Source organism: Centruroides sculpturatus, unplaced genomic scaffold, assembly GCF_000671375.1.
Source record: "Centruroides sculpturatus isolate CEXI.00-Female unplaced genomic scaffold, Cexi_2.0 scaffold1692, whole genome shotgun sequence".
Classification (NCBI taxonomy): domain Eukaryota; kingdom Metazoa; phylum Arthropoda; class Arachnida; order Scorpiones; family Buthidae; genus Centruroides; species Centruroides sculpturatus.
The window spans coordinates 91,236-111,862 of NW_019385860.1; the positions used below are offsets into that span (position 1 = coordinate 91,236).

General features: G+C 31.1%; 1 protein-coding gene across 1 annotated transcript in view; it reads right to left on the reverse strand.

The window, feature by feature from the left end:
* The window catches only part of LOC111642574 (atlastin-1-like), a 54,018-nt gene that overhangs the window by 10,079 nt on the left and 23,312 nt on the right, over positions 1–20,627 (reverse strand). The window contains exons 5-11 of the mRNA XM_023388932.1: positions 16,298–16,425; positions 15,317–15,455; positions 10,951–11,078; positions 3,969–4,025; positions 3,823–3,894; positions 3,600–3,749; positions 3,267–3,481 (exon numbers count right to left, since the gene is read on the reverse strand). Coding sequence (XP_023244700.1) covers positions 3,267–3,481; positions 3,600–3,749; positions 3,823–3,894; positions 3,969–4,025; positions 10,951–11,078; positions 15,317–15,455; positions 16,298–16,425 — 889 coding nt within the window. The remainder of the gene's footprint in view (positions 1–3,266; positions 3,482–3,599; positions 3,750–3,822; positions 3,895–3,968; positions 4,026–10,950; positions 11,079–15,316; positions 15,456–16,297; positions 16,426–20,627) is intronic.

Sequence of the window (20,627 nt, forward strand, 5' to 3'; positions counted from 1 at the left end):
AACGTTTATTGACTTTCGCGGTAGGGGGTAACGCGGGGTCGGTTGACAAATTTTCTCGCAGTAGTGCAAAAGTTCTACTCACTTCGCTTGAAAGTGTCATATTTCTTCCCCACTTACAAACAAACCCGATGGCAATCGGTGAAACAGGAGATAAATTACAGCGAGTTGAAATTTGATATGTTTATTTTTTTGCGTTTTTCGTATCGAATTACATAAAAATAAATATTAATAAATTCATTTTGTCAATACGCAAGTAATTTATATCACTAGATAGAAAACAAAGCGCAGAATCCAACTAAGAAACTGTAGTTTCTTTACGCGATAGATAAAATTAAATTATTTCATATTAAAAACACTGGGTCTGTAAGACCCATGCGACTCAAGTAAGGGCCCCATTCCTAGCGACTTACGGAGGGTTAATTAATTAGTTATAACAAAAAAAAAAAAGTTTTTATGAGCCCAACTTACATGTATCAATATACCTACAATGCTTTGTTATTATTTACCCTTCTAACATGCTTTGGCCAGAGTTGTCATTATTACCAAATTACAATAAAAAAAAATACAAAAATATTTTACATTTTACACGTATAATATTAATATAATTACAATACAAATATAAAAATTAAAATAAATAAATGTAAATACATGTTGTATGTGATATTATAATTTAAAGATGTAATTTTGATTTTTATAGTTGTTTATGTTAGTGCCATTACATTTGTTAATAGAAGAAAATTAGGATTTACAAGTAACATTATTATGTATAAAAAACATTACTAAGGATTCTGTATACTCTGGAACAAAGTAGGATCCATTGGGGTGATACAAACCCTAGTGACACCATTGTTGAAATATAAGAATTGTGCATATAATGCTATTGTATTTCTGTCATTATCATAATTTTATTATTACTATATTAATGAATATTGATTCCTAATGTACAGATACTTACTTTAAAATAATCAATAAGTTCTTTTGCAGTAATTTCTCTTCCATTAATTTGTTTACATTCAATATTTTCAGGTGAAAACAAATATGACATGAAGGAATTCAGCTGCACCTTAAAATCATCTGCTACATCTGGAGGAAAAGAGAAAGTTTTTATTTCTGATTTTGTAAATTAGAATTATACACATAAACAAATGATTAAATTAAGTAGAAATCTAAATCTGTATTGCAAAAATAAAATAAATAAAAATCACAAGATGAGAGAACATTGCTATTATACAAGGGTCGTTCAAGGTTAAACGAGACTTTTATTTTTACAGACCAGAAGGAATGTCCAAAAGATGTAAAAAGTATGTCAATTTTTCGAAATACTTTTCCTCTGTATGTAGACACTGTTCCCAGTGGTGGGGTAGATCCCTGATATCTTTCTCGTAGAAAGAAGTGGGCTGATGTCATAGCCAGCACAGGACAACTTGCTGCAGTTCATCATCTGTCTGGAATTTCATTCCTCCCAGGTGCTCTTTAAGGGGCCCAAACAAATGATAATTGCTGGAAACTAATCACCTTCGATACAAAACCGATTCAGAAGCTGCTCACATATCTACTTCCATATCCATTTCTGATCACCTGTCAGCTGTTGGAGAACCCATCTGGAACACATCTTGTGGAACAGTAAGAGCTTGTGAATGATTTTCTCAACACTACCAACATTAATGGACACTTCGTCTGCCATGTGTCTCACAGTTACTTGCCAGTTCTCCAGAATAACTTGCTCAACTCGTTGGATATTCACTGGAGTTACTGCAGTTGGACAAACATGTCCATGTGCTTCATTTGTCATCAGCTCTCATCCTTCACCAAATTGTCGACATCATTCGTACCCTCTTGCCTGCAATAGCATTTGTTCCCCATGCCGTGCACTCAATCTTCTCAAAATTTCAGGAGGTTTAACCTTTTCCTTCACGAGAAACTTCATTATGCACTGCTGTTCCACTATTCCAGACACATTACCTTCCACCATGATTGCTAAAACTGCTATGCATGTGCAGAATATGTCATGCTTGCTACTGAAATCTTGGGATGCATAATGCTACTCCCTCTTCAGGTTTTATAGTGCTACAGTTACTTTTCAAAATTATAAGCCCAAAAGTCTTGTTTAACTTTGAATGACCTTTGTACATTAACTATGGTATGTGACATTAACCAGGGTAAGGTGACGAGATTATTTGGCAGGAAAATCTCATCATCTTACCCTGGCAAGATTATAGCGACTTGGATGTTGACAAAATAATTAGAGTAGGTAAGATTTCCCCCAGTTTGATCGATGATATCAAAAAATTTACCATTGACAAAAATACCCTCCTGACTTACAATTACCACCCCTCCATCAGCATGCCCCTGACGTTTACTTTGAAGATCCAGATGACCATCCCATATTTAGGATTTACACTGATGGTTCCAAGATGGGTGATGAAGTGGTTGCCACTTTTGTATCAATAGTTTACTCTGACTTAGGCCACAAGCTTCACAAACACTAAGCTTGATTCCATCTAGGTACACACTGCTCAATAGCACAGGTGGAAACTTTAGCTATTTATATGAGCTTAATTAACATTAGGCATAGGAAGGACAAAAGACACTATCTTACTTACACTACCACATTGATTCTGACAGTAGGGTAGCTTTACACAGGATTGCGAAGTCTGATGGCTGCTTAAAACTCATCCATCTAATACACCACATTATCAGACATTTAAACAACAACATTAGAATAGATTTTCAATGGGTCCAGGGTCATACGGGAGTTCTCAGCAACGCGATCACTGACTGTCTTGCCAAACAAGCTGCAAAGACTTCAGTCACTAGTACTTTCAGTTACATTCCTACCTCATACATCAACAATCACGTCAAGAAGCAAATCTTCATTATCTGACAAGACAGCTGGGACCATGACACCACTGGAAGGTTCACCTACACTTTCATCCCAAAGATTGACACTACTGCGATTCTTTGCCATTTTTACCCTAGATACACCCTCATTCAGCTACTTACAGGACATGGCAACTTTAAGCAATACTTGCATAGATTTAACCTTGGGGATAATCCACAATGCAATTGTGGTATTCAGGAGGACCAAACACCACTTCACTTAGTTTTTTGCTGCAATAGGTACAATCACATTAGGGATTGTTAAATGCGAGCTGCCATTCTTGANAAGTAAAGCAGCTTTACTAGGAAATGCATTCACTATATGATAAAAATATATATATGTAATATTAAAACATGAAATATTTAAAATTGCAATTTTTACTCACCTACTATAGCACCAGATTCCAAGTGACAGTATGCATATCATAAATACAATATTGCATATCATTAGAAAGAATGTTAAGTCGATCAGATAAAAAAGTTTTGCAAGGAAGTGAGTTATAATAGCAATAGTAATAAGAATAAGGGGTGTTTCCACCAACTTAGTTATATTTTTGCTATCATTCAATACAATGTAATTTTGAAGTAAATTTTCAATATCCTGCAAATAAAATGATAAAAAAATATATTTATATATAAAATAATTTGTAATGGCTATATAATTTTAATAATATTACTATTACATCATTTAACTGTCATTTAATAATATAATAATTTACCTTCTCTAGACTTTCACAGAATGATTTTGAATATTCTTCCCCTCCCATCTTATATGCATTATTAAATAATTCAATGGCTTTATTTTTGGCTTCTAAATGCACCAAGTATAAAGTTCTTGGATTAAGGTAGGGCTGAATTCCTCCACATATCTAAGTAAAAATTATCAAAATAATTAAAAACAGAACTTTTATTTTAAAGCAACAACATTCAAACCATCATTACCCTTTCCATTGTGTCGTTATATATTTTTTTGGCATTATGTACTGCATTTATATTATTTATTTCAGCCGTTGCCTAAAGAAAAAAAAAATAAACTGTAAAATAGTACATTTATATTTAAAATAAAGCATTTTAAAAGAATTAATTACCATAAATATTGTTTTAGGAGCAGGCAAATCATCATTCTGATAAACTTTTATATATGCCTACAGAAAATTTTTAATATTTAGTAAAATTATAATGTATTATTAATGTTTATTTACACTATAATAAACAAGATGTAACTATTTCTTAAATATTAATTTTATGCTATCGATTTTCTAATTTATCTTTATCAAATATTTAAAAAAATATTTAGCTTGAAAGAAATTAATTCCTAAGAAGTGTGTGATGTACACCAATCAATAGAATAACTCTCCAAGTGCTGTCTCCCATCTATAATCAAATGTCTTGCTATCCACAACCTCTAGGAAGCAACATAAATAAAATGTCAACTGTGCAACAGAGATGTTTTGTGCTCTGCAGCTCAAAAACATCAGAATCAGTCATCACTTGCAACATAAGTTTCACAGACAATTTCAAAGTGATTTACCAAGTAAGACAAACATTCTTTGGTGGTATCAACAGCTCCAGGAGAAAGGATGTATTTGCAAGAGAAAATCTATGATGACCAGAATGTCAGAGGAAAATGAGAATAAAACTAAAAGCTTAAAATTGATTTCATGTTGTGTATTGTCGATATTATCAATGAATAGTTGTCTAACTTGGCAGATCACTTTAAAATTTTCTGAAAAACTCATGTTGCACAATGATAACTGATTCTGACTTTGCAAACTGTGGAACATAAAATGCCTTTTCTGTTGCAGAATTGCCATTTTTCTGTATGGTGTTTCCTAGAGGCAGTAGGCAAAAACACATTTGAATGCAGATGGGAGATGAAACTTGGACAATTACTATAACAATCGGTATACATCATATACTTCTCAGGTAATAATTAACATAATTACAATAATTTAAAATGGTAGCATTCTTTTTATAAGATACTGTATAATAAAAATGTTTATATCTGATTTAATTATACAATCACAATCTCATTAAAGTATTTATGACACAATTGAATAAATGAAAGTGTTATGTTACAAAATCAATGTTTAAGTTTTTATTATGTAATTTTAATGTAACATAATCTATTCATCCAATGATAAACCTCAAGTGTTGTTTAATTTCTGAGATCTTTGATGATGTTAAGTAATAGACAAATACATTACATTATCATCAATGCAAGACAATTGGATTTTGAATAAATGCAATGTAACACCTTCAACCATGTGTCTTCAATTCTGAGAAGTGATTATTATTTTCCTGAAAAATAATTTTATATTTATAACAGTTAATTCTTATAATATTTTCATGTTATATGATATAACGATAAACACAGAATCGTTTTATTAATGATGTTTTAACTCTCATTAAAATATATACTTGTATATTATATTTGTAAAATAAGAATATAGCAGATGTAAGTGTTAAATTTGACAATAAGGATCATATAATGGATTTTTTTCCTAAATTTTAAACTTTCAATTGAATAATGTTTATAATTCAAAATCTATATTAAATTGTCACTAGACATTTTCATGTATTAAAAAATCATGTTTTTTTATTATTGCTATAATACCATAATTTTGTACAGATAATCTGCAGCAGTATAAAACTTGCATTGTCATATAATCCCAAAGAAAATCATTAAATTGGTTATAAAATCTCTGAGTAATATGCATCACTGTATAGCATACATAGAATGGCTACTGAATCATACTTACTGATATACAGTTTGGAAAACAGTTTTTCCCTGTTCATTGTAGATGTCATTATAAATACATGAAATGTTTGAAATGGCCCATTAGGACCAACTGATGTTGAAAATACAAAATAGCTATTGGATGACAAAAGTTTTTGTTATATTGCTTCATTTCTCAGTTTTATTTATCAAGTAACATTAATAAAATAATAATAGAGTTGATAATATCAATAATATGGGTTCCACAGGCAATCATTCAGTTCTTATACATTACAGAGAGTGTTACTTTGTTCAGTGAAAGATTAGCTCCCTTATATGATAAAAATCTTGTAAAGTCACCAAAAATGACAAACTTCCAGATGTTACATTGGACCTAATAGGAAGTAACCTCCCAATCTGAAGTTGCTAAGATGACAGATCTGGATTTCTGTTATTGGGATAAAAACTGAAACAACATAATACTTTAACAGCATTCATTGATAACAATAAAACAAATCTTAGTAGAATTGACTAGCAATAATTTAACAGCAGCAAAACAGAATTAATAAAATGGTTGACTAGTTGAATAAAGTCTGAAGTCAAAAGTTATTTAATAACATTTTAAAGTTTATACAATTATTATTTTAATCAATATCAATATATCAATAAAACAATTTCTGTACTGTAAAATTAAAAATATTAAGCAAATAAAGCAAATTGGTAATGACATCATTTTTACTTTTGTTTTGTTAGCAAATGTCAGAAAGTAATGTTGCTTTGTGTAAACAAGGCAAAAGAATATACAGTCAATCAAAAGATATCATCTTAAATATATATATAGCTATTTTAGTCATCAAAATTTACTTTATAAGAATGAAAAATGTAAGAATTTATAACTTACTAACATTACAATTATCAAGTAATGTATCTTAATCTTCAACAGAAACCATTAATTAATCTAAAATGACTAACTGATCAGCTTTGAGATAGAGGTTCAAAGATAGGAGCAGTAATGAGAATAATTAAAGTATGAATTGATGCATAAAAAGTGAACAGAGAGAACTAAAGATGTGTGTCTGATGGATTCAGAAGATCTTGCAGTCTGTGGTAAATAAAAATTTCTTTTACAGTTCTTGGTGACATAGGTAAAAAGACATTCTTGGTGACATAGGTAATGGAAATGCTGTCTTAAGAGTTTATAATTGCAAATTAAAATTGTAGATAACCTACATCATCATATAAACTTCACCTGCTTTCAAATTGACTTTTAAACACAATTAACCCATGAGTTATTTTCATAAAATTGTAGTATTCCAAATTTTATGATAGCTAATTAGGTAGATTATTTTATTTGAAAGAATATTATATTAAGCTGAAAGTCAGCCATTCAAATTCATTATTCAATAGATGCCATTTTACAATTATTAATAATTTGACATTACTATTTACATAAACTATTTCTAAGTTGTTCTATTCTTGTTTTGAAAATATATACTGTATTTTACGGACTATAAGACATACTTTTTCTTCGAAAAATTGCCTCCAAAATTCAGGTGCATCTTATACTCAAAATTAATACAAAAATGTCCAATGTTTGATTTAAAATTCCCACCAGTCTTAAAAATGGCCATATATTTGATGCCGCGGGAAACCTATCTCTATCTGGCAACATTGAATTCAACTGGCAGCAGCAGTGCACCGATGCGACAAACAAGGATGCATTCTTTTATTCCTCCATGTAACTTTATGTGAGCAAAATCTGTTTAAAAATTCCTGCTGAACACGTTCCTAAATTCCAGTCAGAGTGCACGCTGTCGAACGGCAAAAATGGCCGCTTGTAGCAGTAGTTTTCAGTGGAAAGCAACATGGCATCCTCCATGGCTCAGATAGTTTTGTTTCGGGGTCCATTACTGTATGTGGTTTTATGAATGAAAAGTTAGAAATTGTAAAAGCACAAATTAGTGCACACAGTGATGTATGGTAAGTGTCTTTTCGAATTTTTTTTGGATGGTAGCCGGCATTCTAATTTTTTTCGTGGCTATTTTGAATGCTCTTTCAACAAATAATCCATTTTATGGTTAAATTTTACAATTGGGACTCTTCTTTTGCCTTTAAAAGCTCATATTTTAGAAAATAAAGTTAGTTTTTTAAAAAACTGCTTAAAAAATTGTCTTATAGTCCGTAAAATATGGTAATACAAAAACACATTTCAATGAGAGTTAAAAGCATCATTAAATAAAATATTTTAAAATTTGTATGAAAGTTGAAACATAATAGCATCACTAGGGGATATCACAGGATGACATCAAAATGACTTTCCATAAAATATTTGTGCAGTGCTTCAGCAGAAATTCATTACTTTTTTATCAAAATATCCAATTAACCTTATGTTAGTCGCATGGGTCTGACAGACCCGACGCGATTTTCAGTCAAAATTTTTTACTATTAAATATTTTTTGAAAAATTTGAAAAAATTAATATTCCTCAAACTTTTTAATTAGATTAACATGCTGTTAAAATTTTTTGCATAGCAACGCTCATTTTTTAGAAAAAAAATGCTTTACGAGTCGCATGGGTATGACAGACCCATGCGACTCACGGAGGGGGTAAAAAAACGTCAATTAATTTGTCGCCGTTGCCGATAGCGAGTGTCGCAATAACTTTATCGCGCTGAAGTTGTCGCGCGGTGTCTATTATACTTTATAATATCGTTATTTATTTATATATTTATATTTTTGTTTTTTTTTTTTTAATATTGTTTTCAAAATTAATGTCTAATTAACTTTTAATCATTTTAATTATTATTCTATTTTTATCATATAATTTTTATATATTACTTATGATGATTCTTCGTATATTAGACGATGCAAGTTGGCATTTTTTTACATTTACTAACCAATGGGAAACTTGTGAAAACAGTCTAGCTATAAATTGCCGGGAAATATCTCCCCCCTTTCGGCAATGATCTTGGAAATCAAATGTAAACAATCGCTGTAAATTCGCTTGTTTTATTCGCGTTTTGAGCTATAAATTGTTAATTAAATATTGTTTCACAATGTATATACGAGTAAGCATGTTCTCAAAACTGTCTAGCAATAAATATTCCCGGGAAACTCCAACTCTCTATAGTAAGTCTATGGAAGATGTTATTGCTGTTAATTGGCTTTAAAATTTTTGTTTCTACGCCTATTACACTGTAATTGGTAATTTATATTATGACTGATTTAAGTTCAACGAATGAGAGGTTTCTTCAGAACCATCTGGTCTGGATTTTCCCGCGAAGAACCAATCAACGTGATTAAAGTCAGAATGTAAGCAAACCTTACAAATAGCTATCTTCTTCATTTTAGAGCCGTAATTCTGGTAATTTTACTCCTGAATGTTCCTGACAAAACAAACATTTGTTTAAATAACGTCAATTAAAATGAAAAGTAGCGAAATTAGAGCTGAAAACGATGAAAATGGCGATTAACTAACTTTTATTTACATTCTGACATTGATTTAAGTGAAAGGCTAATTCTTATCGCAGTCAATTTCCCACAAGACAATTCTGAGAAGATGCTTACTCGATCAAACGAAATAAAAGAACTACATGTTAGCTAATTAGCCCCTAAACATTATGAGAGCTAATTAGATATAAAGTGAAAAATTACAACTATGCGACAATCATATCGCATAGCTATCATTATTGTAAAATCAAATAATCTAAATTAATCTGATAAAAATACTTTAAATTGTTATCTGCAATTATTATCTATTTATTTTCCATCGCTAAACAACAAAACAAAACTAAAACAAGAACGTAAACTACATTTTAAGTAATTATAAATGAAATCGCTGCGTTTAATCGCGTTACGACTTTGTTGTCGCGCAATACGCAACGCGCGACAGAAAAAAACAAAAATAAATTATGACAATACAAATTGTGAAAATTACAAAATTTTTGATAATTGCATTTTTATAACATTCAGGTATTGACATGGATGTATTTTTTAAGTATTATTTTGTAAAAATTTTATATTATGAAGAAAACAAATTTCAGAATCGAGAGCATGTCGTAAATTGCCGAATTTTTGATGGTCCACCCATTATTTTTTCGATCGCTTCTTTTCATGCACAGAAAACATTTATAACTAAACTATAAGCAAATAATTTTGATGGATTCTATAATATTTTGAACGATGTCAATTTTTGAAAATAGGTGATCGAGTTAAGCCTAACACACGACTATATCAGATAAAAAATTAAAAATAAAATTTATGTCTAAAAATCATACGAAACTATCTATTAAATCATAAAGACAACATTCTTATGAGTAAAATGAAGTAAAATCTTTGTCAATTAGTCGATTTACAACTCAGAAAAGAAGTGTTGAAAATAGAGTCATAAAACAATTAACGTTTATTGACTTTCGCGGTAGGGGGTAACGCGGGGTCGGTTGACAAATTTTCTCGCAGTAGTGCAAAAGTTCTACTCACTTCGCTTGAAAGTGTCATATTTCTTCCCCACTTACAAACAAACCCGATGGCAATCGGTGAAACAGGAGATAAATTACAGCGAGTTGAAATTTGATATGTTTATTTTTTTGCGTTTTTCGTATCGAATTACATAAAAATAAATATTAATAAATTCATTTTGTCAATACGCAAGTAATTTATATCACTAGATAGAAAACAAAGCGCAGAATCCAACTAAGAAACTGTAGTTTCTTTACGCGATAGATAAAATTAAATTATTTCATATTAAAAACACTGGGTCTGTAAGACCCATGCGACTCAAGTAAGGGCCCCATTCCTAGCGACTTACGGAGGGTTAATTAATTAGTTATAACAAAAAAAAAAAAGTTTTTATGAGCCCAACTTACATGTATCAATATACCTACAATGCTTTGTTATTATTTACCCTTCTAACATGCTTTGGCCAGAGTTGTCATTATTACCAAATTACAATAAAAAAAAATACAAAAATATTTTACATTTTACACGTATAATATTAATATAATTACAATACAAATATAAAAATTAAAATAAATAAATGTAAATACATGTTGTATGTGATATTATAATTTAAAGATGTAATTTTGATTTTTATAGTTGTTTATGTTAGTGCCATTACATTTGTTAATAGAAGAAAATTAGGATTTACAAGTAACATTATTATGTATAAAAAACATTACTAAGGATTCTGTATACTCTGGAACAAAGTAGGATCCATTGGGGTGATACAAACCCTAGTGACACCATTGTTGAAATATAAGAATTGTGCATATAATGCTATTGTATTTCTGTCATTATCATAATTTTATTATTACTATATTAATGAATATTGATTCCTAATGTACAGATACTTACTTTAAAATAATCAATAAGTTCTTTTGCAGTAATTTCTCTTCCATTAATTTGTTTACATTCAATATTTTCAGGTGAAAACAAATATGACATGAAGGAATTCAGCTGCACCTTAAAATCATCTGCTACATCTGGAGGAAAAGAGAAAGTTTTTATTTCTGATTTTGTAAATTAGAATTATACACATAAACAAATGATTAAATTAAGTAGAAATCTAAATCTGTATTGCAAAAATAAAATAAATAAAAATCACAAGATGAGAGAACATTGCTATTATACAAGGGTCGTTCAAGGTTAAACGAGACTTTTATTTTTACAGACCAGAAGGAATGTCCAAAAGATGTAAAAAGTATGTCAATTTTTCGAAATACTTTTCCTCTGTATGTAGACACTGTTCCCAGTGGTGGGGTAGATCCCTGATATCTTTCTCGTAGAAAGAAGTGGGCTGATGTCATAGCCAGCACAGGACAACTTGCTGCAGTTCATCATCTGTCTGGAATTTCATTCCTCCCAGGTGCTCTTTAAGGGGCCCAAACAAATGATAATTGCTGGAAACTAATCACCTTCGATACAAAACCGATTCAGAAGCTGCTCACATATCTACTTCCATATCCATTTCTGATCACCTGTCAGCTGTTGGAGAACCCATCTGGAACACATCTTGTGGAACAGTAAGAGCTTGTGAATGATTTTCTCAACACTACCAACATTAATGGACACTTCGTCTGCCATGTGTCTCACAGTTACTTGCCAGTTCTCCAGAATAACTTGCTCAACTCGTTGGATATTCACTGGAGTTACTGCAGTTGGACAAACATGTCCATGTGCTTCATTTGTCATCAGCTCTCATCCTTCACCAAATTGTCGACATCATTCGTACCCTCTTGCCTGCAATAGCATTTGTTCCCCATGCCGTGCACTCAATCTTCTCAAAATTTCAGGAGGTTTAACCTTTTCCTTCACGAGAAACTTCATTATGCACTGCTGTTCCACTATTCCAGACACATTACCTTCCACCATGATTGCTAAAACTGCTATGCATGTGCAGAATATGTCATGCTTGCTACTGAAATCTTGGGATGCATAATGCTACTCCCTCTTCAGGTTTTATAGTGCTACAGTTACTTTTCAAAATTATAAGCCCAAAAGTCTTGTTTAACTTTGAATGACCTTTGTACATTAACTATGGTATGTGACATTAACCAGGGTAAGGTGACGAGATTATTTGGCAGGAAAATCTCATCATCTTACCCTGGCAAGATTATAGCGACTTGGATGTTGACAAAATAATTAGAGTAGGTAAGATTTCCCCCAGTTTGATCGATGATATCAAAAAATTTACCATTGACAAAAATACCCTCCTGACTTACAATTACCACCCCTCCATCAGCATGCCCCTGACGTTTACTTTGAAGATCCAGATGACCATCCCATATTTAGGATTTACACTGATGGTTCCAAGATGGGTGATGAAGTGGTTGCCACTTTTGTATCAATAGTTTACTCTGACTTAGGCCACAAGCTTCACAAACACTAAGCTTGATTCCATCTAGGTACACACTGCTCAATAGCACAGGTGGAAACTTTAGCTATTTATATGAGCTTAATTAACATTAGGCATAGGAAGGACAAAAGACACTATCTTACTTACACTACCACATTGATTCTGACAGTAGGGTAGCTTTACACAGGATTGCGAAGTCTGATGGCTGCTTAAAACTCATCCATCTAATACACCACATTATCAGACATTTAAACAACAACATTAGAATAGATTTTCAATGGGTCCAGGGTCATACGGGAGTTCTCAGCAACGCGATCACTGACTGTCTTGCCAAACAAGCTGCAAAGACTTCAGTCACTAGTACTTTCAGTTACATTCCTACCTCATACATCAACAATCACGTCAAGAAGCAAATCTTCATTATCTGACAAGACAGCTGGGACCATGACACCACTGGAAGGTTCACCTACACTTTCATCCCAAAGATTGACACTACTGCGATTCTTTGCCATTTTTACCCTAGATACACCCTCATTCAGCTACTTACAGGACATGGCAACTTTAAGCAATACTTGCATAGATTTAACCTTGGGGATAATCCACAATGCAATTGTGGTATTCAGGAGGACCAAACACCACTTCACTTAGTTTTTTGCTGCAATAGGTACAATCACATTAGGGATTGTTAAATGCGAGCTGCCATTCTTGAAGGGTACAACTAGCCTTGCAACCTGCACCAACTCATTCACACACGTACAATGTTCCATCATCTACTCACATTCATATCCCTTAAGTGGGGCTCTTGAGAGCACTCACTCTGTGGCACGGATGGCAATTAGCTTCCCCTTGCTTTGTTTCAACTGTCAGTATATAGCTGCCTTTCATCTTTGTATTTTAATTATTATTTTCTGTCTTCTTTTCAGTCTAAATTCAGTTAGTTTGAGTTAGTCCTAGTTGTAAGTTAGATTAGGGCATGGTTTCTGGTTAGGTTAAATTAGATTAGGATTGTTAGCTTTAGTTGTCTGGTTAGGTTTGTCCTAGGTTACAGTAGATTAGTTAGTTAGTGAGTAAGTTAATGTTTAAAAAGATAATAATAATAATAATAATAATAATAAAATAAAATAAAATAAATAAATAAATAAAAAAGAAATAGAGGTCTTGCTCTTTTGTCAGTCCATTTGTCTCGTCCAGTTTGTCATTGTGTTTGTTTGTTTTCACACTGTCTGTCTAGCTGTTAATAGTATTAAGAATCGTGCTCATGTTCAGTTTTATTAGTATTAAGTAGATATAAGTCTTCCTACTAACAGCCACTTGGCACTAACTTCTACACTTAGCTATTCGTGGCAGCACTCAATTATTGGTGTTCACTACATTCAGGTTTTCTTTTAGATCCTTCAAGGGACTACGGCCTTGCAGCATAAAAACTGCATGCCAACATCAAACATAAAAGGTACAGTAACCATACATATGTCATTCAGAGGAATCCTACCTTTCTCTACTATCTATCTCCTCTCCCTCCTTCTTCCTCCCTTCCCTTACCCTCTTTTCCAGACAACAGCAGATGTCTTTCATGTATGTATGTATACATTAACTATCAATAAAACTCTAAATTGTAGATTGACAATCTTTCATTATTATTATTATGCCAAAGTAAAATAATCTAATGATTCAATGTGTCAGTTTTATTTAGTAAAACAGAACCTGCATAATTTTCTAAGATCCAAGAAAAAGCTTTATATTCAAATGTAAAATAATCTAATCTAATTTAATTATTTTTAAAACATTTTAAAAATATCAAAAAACTTTTTATAATTTATTCACAAACAAATTTAACATGAAGCTATTCATAGCTATTTTTTCATTTTATAGTTTTTTTTTAGTCAATAATTGCTATGGGTAATAAACAAGTATGAAAGAGTAATATATTGGTGCTGTAAAGCATCTATACAAATTATTCTTTTATTATGTTAGCCAATGTTACATGTTATGAATGTATGGGATCGCAAAAAGCTTGATGCTTCATGATGTTCAAAATCTTACCAGAAAAATTTACAATATAGAAACTAATAAAAATAGAAATAAGTACTCTTCAACAAATTATAAAAACAGAATTAATTCATAATAATTTGTATCAATTTATATTAATTTCTTGAGGATAAAGATTACATAGGATTCTATTACAAATACTCTAACTCTATACATATCTGGTTTCATTAAAATCCATAAAAAAACTTTATTCCTTTTCTAAGAAACTTGTTCAGATACAACAGTTGTAGCATAAATGTAACTTAATCTTCTAAATTTCCAAATTATTAAACACATTTATTAACCCATTTGTTTTATATTTTCATGTATTTTTTTTTATTTTGGCAACTATTTTATTCTGTTGTCTAAATTTTTGAAGCAATATTTAAGTTAAAATGGGCCATTTTAACTTAAAATGGCCCATTCTGTTTACAGGAATAATGTTTATACATATGATATCACTAATAATTGATCCAATATAGAAAATTTTCATGGTTTATATATTAGTTTAACTAATAATCTGAAATTTATATAAATATGCTACTACCACCTTTATAAAAAATCTCTTGTTTTACCTAATCTTTATGCAATTCATTTACCCAATGACTTGCAACTAAAACACTTTTGCAGTTATGCAGTAATACACACAATAGTATAAACAAAATAAGTTTTAAAGCCAATTTGTTGCTGTCTTTTTACATATAAATATACCACATTAAGATTTTATTTTTTACTATAAATATACAATACATTAAGTTATAATTAATATTGACTATTTATCAAGAATAGAACTAATTACTTAATTAGAATTTATTGTGAAAATTTTTGGTTTTAATTTACCCTTTAGACAACCATCAAATTCGAGCGCTGTCGAAACTTTCAATCCAGGATGAGGCATTAAGAAACAGTCTATATTTTTAAAACAAGTGTAGATTTGTCTTCTAAGATCTTTTAAACTAGGATGTTGATCATTTCTTATCTTAAAAATCATAAAAATTATTTAAAAATTAAAATTTAATAAAAAATCATATTAAATTTATATTTAAATTCNTAAAAAACTGCTTAAAAAATTGTCTTATAGTCCGTAAAATATGGTAATACAAAAACACATTTCAATGAGAGTTAAAAGCATCATTAAATAAAATATTTTAAAATTTGTATGAAAGTTGAAACATAATAGCATCACTAGGGGATATCACAGGATGACATCAAAATGACTTTCCATAAAATATTTGTGCAGTGCTTCAGCAGAAATTCATTACTTTTTTATCAAAATATCCAATTAATTAATTAGTTATAACAAAAAAAAAAAAGTTTTTATGAGCCCAACTTACATGTATCAATATACCTACAATGCTTTGTTATTATTTACCCTTCTAACATGCTTTGGCCAGAGTTGTCATTATTACCAAATTACAATAAAAAAAAATACAAAAATATTTTACATTTTACACGTATAATATTAATATAATTACAATACAAATATAAAAATTAAAATAAATAAATGTAAATACATGTTGTATGTGATATTATAATTTAAAGATGTAATTTTGATTTTTATAGTTGTTTATGTTAGTGCCATTACATTTGTTAATAGAAGAAAATTAGGATTTACAAGTAACATTATTATGTATAAAAAACATTACTAAGGATTCTGTATACTCTGGAACAAAGTAGGATCCATTGGGGTGATACAAACCCTAGTGACACCATTGTTGAAATATAAGAATTGTGCATATAATGCTATTGTATTTCTGTCATTATCATAATTTTATTATTACTATATTAATGAATATTGATTCCTAATGTACAGATACTTACTTTAAAATAATCAATAAGTTCTTTTGCAGTAATTTCTCTTCCATTAATTTGTTTACATTCAATATTTTCAGGTGAAAACAAATATGACATGAAGGAATTCAGCTGCACCTTAAAATCATCTGCTACATCTGGAGGAAAAGAGAAAGTTTTTATTTCTGATTTTGTAAATTAGAATTATACACATAAACAAATGATTAAATTAAGTAGAAATCTAAATCTGTATTGCAAAAATAAAATAAATAAAAATCACAAGATGAGAGAACATTGCTATTATACAAGGGTCGTTCAAGGTTAAACGAGACTTTTATTTTTACAGACCAGAAGGAATGTCCAAAAGATGTAAAAAGTATGTCAATTTTTCGAAATACTTTTCCTCTGTATGTAGACACTGTTCCCAGTGGTGGGGTAGATCCCTGATATCTTTCTCGTAGAAAGAAGTGGGCTGATGTCATAGCCAGCACAGGACAACTTGCTGCAGTTCATCATCTGTCTGGAATTTCATTCCTCCCAGGTGCTCTTTAAGGGGCCCAAACAAATGATAATTGCTGGAAACTAATCACCTTCGATACAAAACCGATTCAGAAGCTGCTCACATATCTACTTCCATATCCATTTCTGATCACCTGTCAGCTGTTGGAGAACCCATCTGGAACACATCTTGTGGAACAGTAAGAGCTTGTGAATGATTTTCTCAACACTACCAACATTAATGGACACTTCGTATGCCATGTGTCTCACAGTTACTTGCCAGTTCTCCAGAATAACTTGCTCAACTCGTTGGATATTCACTGGAGTTACTGCAGTTGGACAAACATGTCCATGTGCTTCATTTGTCATCAGCTCTCATCCTTCACCAAATTGTCGACATCATTCGTACCCTCTTGCCTGCAATAGCATTTGTTCCCCATGCCGTGCACTCAATCTTCTCAAAATTTCAGGAGGTTTAACCTTTTCCTTCACGAGAAACTTCATTATGCACTGCTGTTCCACTATTCCAGACACATTACCTTCCACCATGATTGCTAAAACTGCTATGCATGTGCAGAATATGTCATGCTTGCTACTGAAATCTTGGGATGCATAATGCTACTCCCTCTTCAGGTTTTATAGTGCTACAGTTACTTTTCAAAATTATAAGCCCAAAAGTCTTGTTTAACTTTGAATGACCTTTGTACATTAACTATGGTATGTGACATTAACCAGGGTAAGGTGACGAGATTATTTGGCAGGAAAATCTCATCATCTTACCCTGGCAAGATTATAGCGACTTGGATGTTGACAAAATAATTAGAGTAGGTAAGATTTCCCCCAGTTTGATCGATGATATCAAAAAATTTACCATTGACAAAAATACCCTCCTGACTTACAATTACCACCCCTCCATCAGCATGCCCCTGACGTTTACTTTGAAGATCCAGATGACCATCCCATATTTAGGATTTACACTGATGGTTCCAAGATGGGTGATGAAGTGGTTGCCACTTTTGTATCAATAGTTTACTCTGACTTAGGCCACAAGCTTCACAAACACTAAGCTTGATTCCATCTAGGTACACACTGCTCAATAGCACAGGTGGAAACTTTAGCTATTTATATGAGCTTAATTAACATTAGGCATAGGAAGGACAAAAGACACTATCTTACTTACACTACCACATTGATTCTGACAGTAGGGTAGCTTTACACAGGATTGCGAAGTCTGATGGCTGCTTAAAACTCATCCATCTAATACACCACATTATCAGACATTTAAACAACAACATTAGAATAGATTTTCAATGGGTCCAGGGTCATACGGGAGTTCTCAGCAACGCGATCACTGACTGTCTTGCCAAACAAGCTGCAAAGACTTCAGTCACTAGTACTTTCAGTTACATTCCTACCTCATACATCAACAATCACGTCAAGAAGCAAATCTTCATTATCTGACAAGACAGCTGGGACCATGACACCACTGGAAGGTTCACCTACACTTTCATCCCAAAGATTGACACTACTGCGATTCTTTGCCATTTTTACCCTAGATACACCCTCATTCAGCTACTTACAGGACATGGCAACTTTAAGCAATACTTGCATAGATTTAACCTTGGGGATAATCCACAATGCAATTGTGGTATTCAGGAGGACCAAACACCACTTCACTTAGTTTTTTGCTGCAATAGGTACAATCACATTAGGGATTGTTAAATGCGAGCTGCCATTCTTGAAGGGTACAACTAGCCTTGCAACCTGCACCAACTCATTCACACACGTACAATGTTCCATCATCTACTCACATTCATATCCCTTAAGTGGGGCTCTTGAGAGCACTCACTCTGGGGCACGGATGGCAATTAGCTTCCCCTTGCTTTGTTTCAACTGTCAGTATATAGCTGCCTTTCATCTTTGTATTTTAATTATTATTTTCTGTCTTCTTTTCAGTCTAAATTCAGTTAGTTTGAGTTAGTCCTAGTTGTAAGTTAGATTAGGGCATGGTTTCTGGTTAGGTTAAATTAGATTAGGATTGTTAGCTTTAGTTGTCTGGTTAGGTTTGTCCTAGGTTACAGTAGATTAGTTAGTTAGTGAGTAAGTTAATGTTTAAAAAGATAATAATAATAATAATAATAATAATAAAATAAAATAAAATAAATAAATAAATAAAAAAGAAATAGAGGTCTTGCTCTTTTGTCAGTCCATTTGTCTCGTCCAGTTTGTCATTGTGTTTGTTTGTTTTCACACTGTCTGTCTAGCTGTTAATAGTATTAAGAATCGTGCTCATGTTCAGTTTTATTAGTATTAAGTAGATATAAGTCTTCCTACTAACAGCCACTTGGCACTAACTTCTACACTTAGCTATTCGTGGCAGCACTCAATTATTGGTGTTCACTACATTCAGGTTTTCTTTTAGATCCTTCAAGGGACTACGGCCTTGCAGCATAAAAACTGCATGCCAACATCAAACATAAAAGGTACAGTAACCATACATATGTCATTCAGAGGAATCCTACCTTTCTCTACTATCTATCTCCTCTCCCTCCTTCTTCCTCCCTTCCCTTACCCTCTTTTCCAGACAACAGCAGATGTCTTTCATGTATGTATGTATACATTAACTATCAATAAAACTCTAAATTGTAGATTGACAATCTTTCATTATTATTATTATGCCAAAGTAAAATAATCTAATGATTCAATGTGTCAGTTTTATTTAGTAAAACAGAACCTGCATAATTTTCTAAGATCCAAGAAAAAGCTTTATATTCAAATGTAAAATAATCTAATCTAATTTAATTATTTTTAAAACATTTTAAAAATATCAAAAAACTTTTTATAATTTATTCACAAACAAATTTAACATGAAGCTATTCATAGCTATTTTTTCATTTTATAGTTTTTTTTTAGTCAATAATTGCTATGGGTAATAAACAAGTATGAAAGAGTAATATATTGGTGCTGTAAAGCATCTATACAAATTATTCTTTTATTATGTTAGCCAATGTTACATGTTATGAATGTATGGGATCGCATAAAGCTTGATGCTTCATGATGTTCAAAATCTTACCAGAAAAATTTACAATATAGAAACTAATAAAAATAGAAATAAGTACTCTTCAACAAATTATAAAAACAGAATTAATTCATAATAATTTGTATCAATTTATATTAATTTCTTGAGGATAAAGATTACATAGGATTCTATTACAAATACTCTAACTCTATACATATCTGGTTTCATTAAAATCCATAAAAAAACTTTATTCCTTTTCTAAGAAACTTCTTCAGATACAACAGTTGTAGCATAAATGTAACTTAATCTTCTAAATTTCCAAATTATTAAACACATTTATTAACCCATTTGTTTTATATTTTCATGTATTTTTTTTTATTTTGGCAACTATTTTATTCTGTTGTCTAAATTTTTGAAGCAATATTTAAGTTAAAATGGGCCATTTTAACTTAAAATGGCCCATTCTGTTTACAGGAATAATGTTTATACATATGATATCACTAATAATTGATCCAATATAGAAAATTTTCATGGTTTATATATTAGTTTAACTAATAATCTGAAATTTATATAAATATGCTACTACCACCTTTATAAAAAATCTCTTGTTTTACCTAATCTTTATGCAATTCATTTACCCAATGACTTGCAACTAAAACACTTTTGCAGTTATGCAGTAATACACACAATAGTATAAACAAAATAAGTTTTAAAGCCAATTTGTTGCTGTCTTTTTACATATAAATATACCACATTAAGAATTTATTTTTCACTATAAATATCCAATACATTAAGTTATAATTAATATTGACTATTTATCAAGAATAGAACTAATTACTTAAT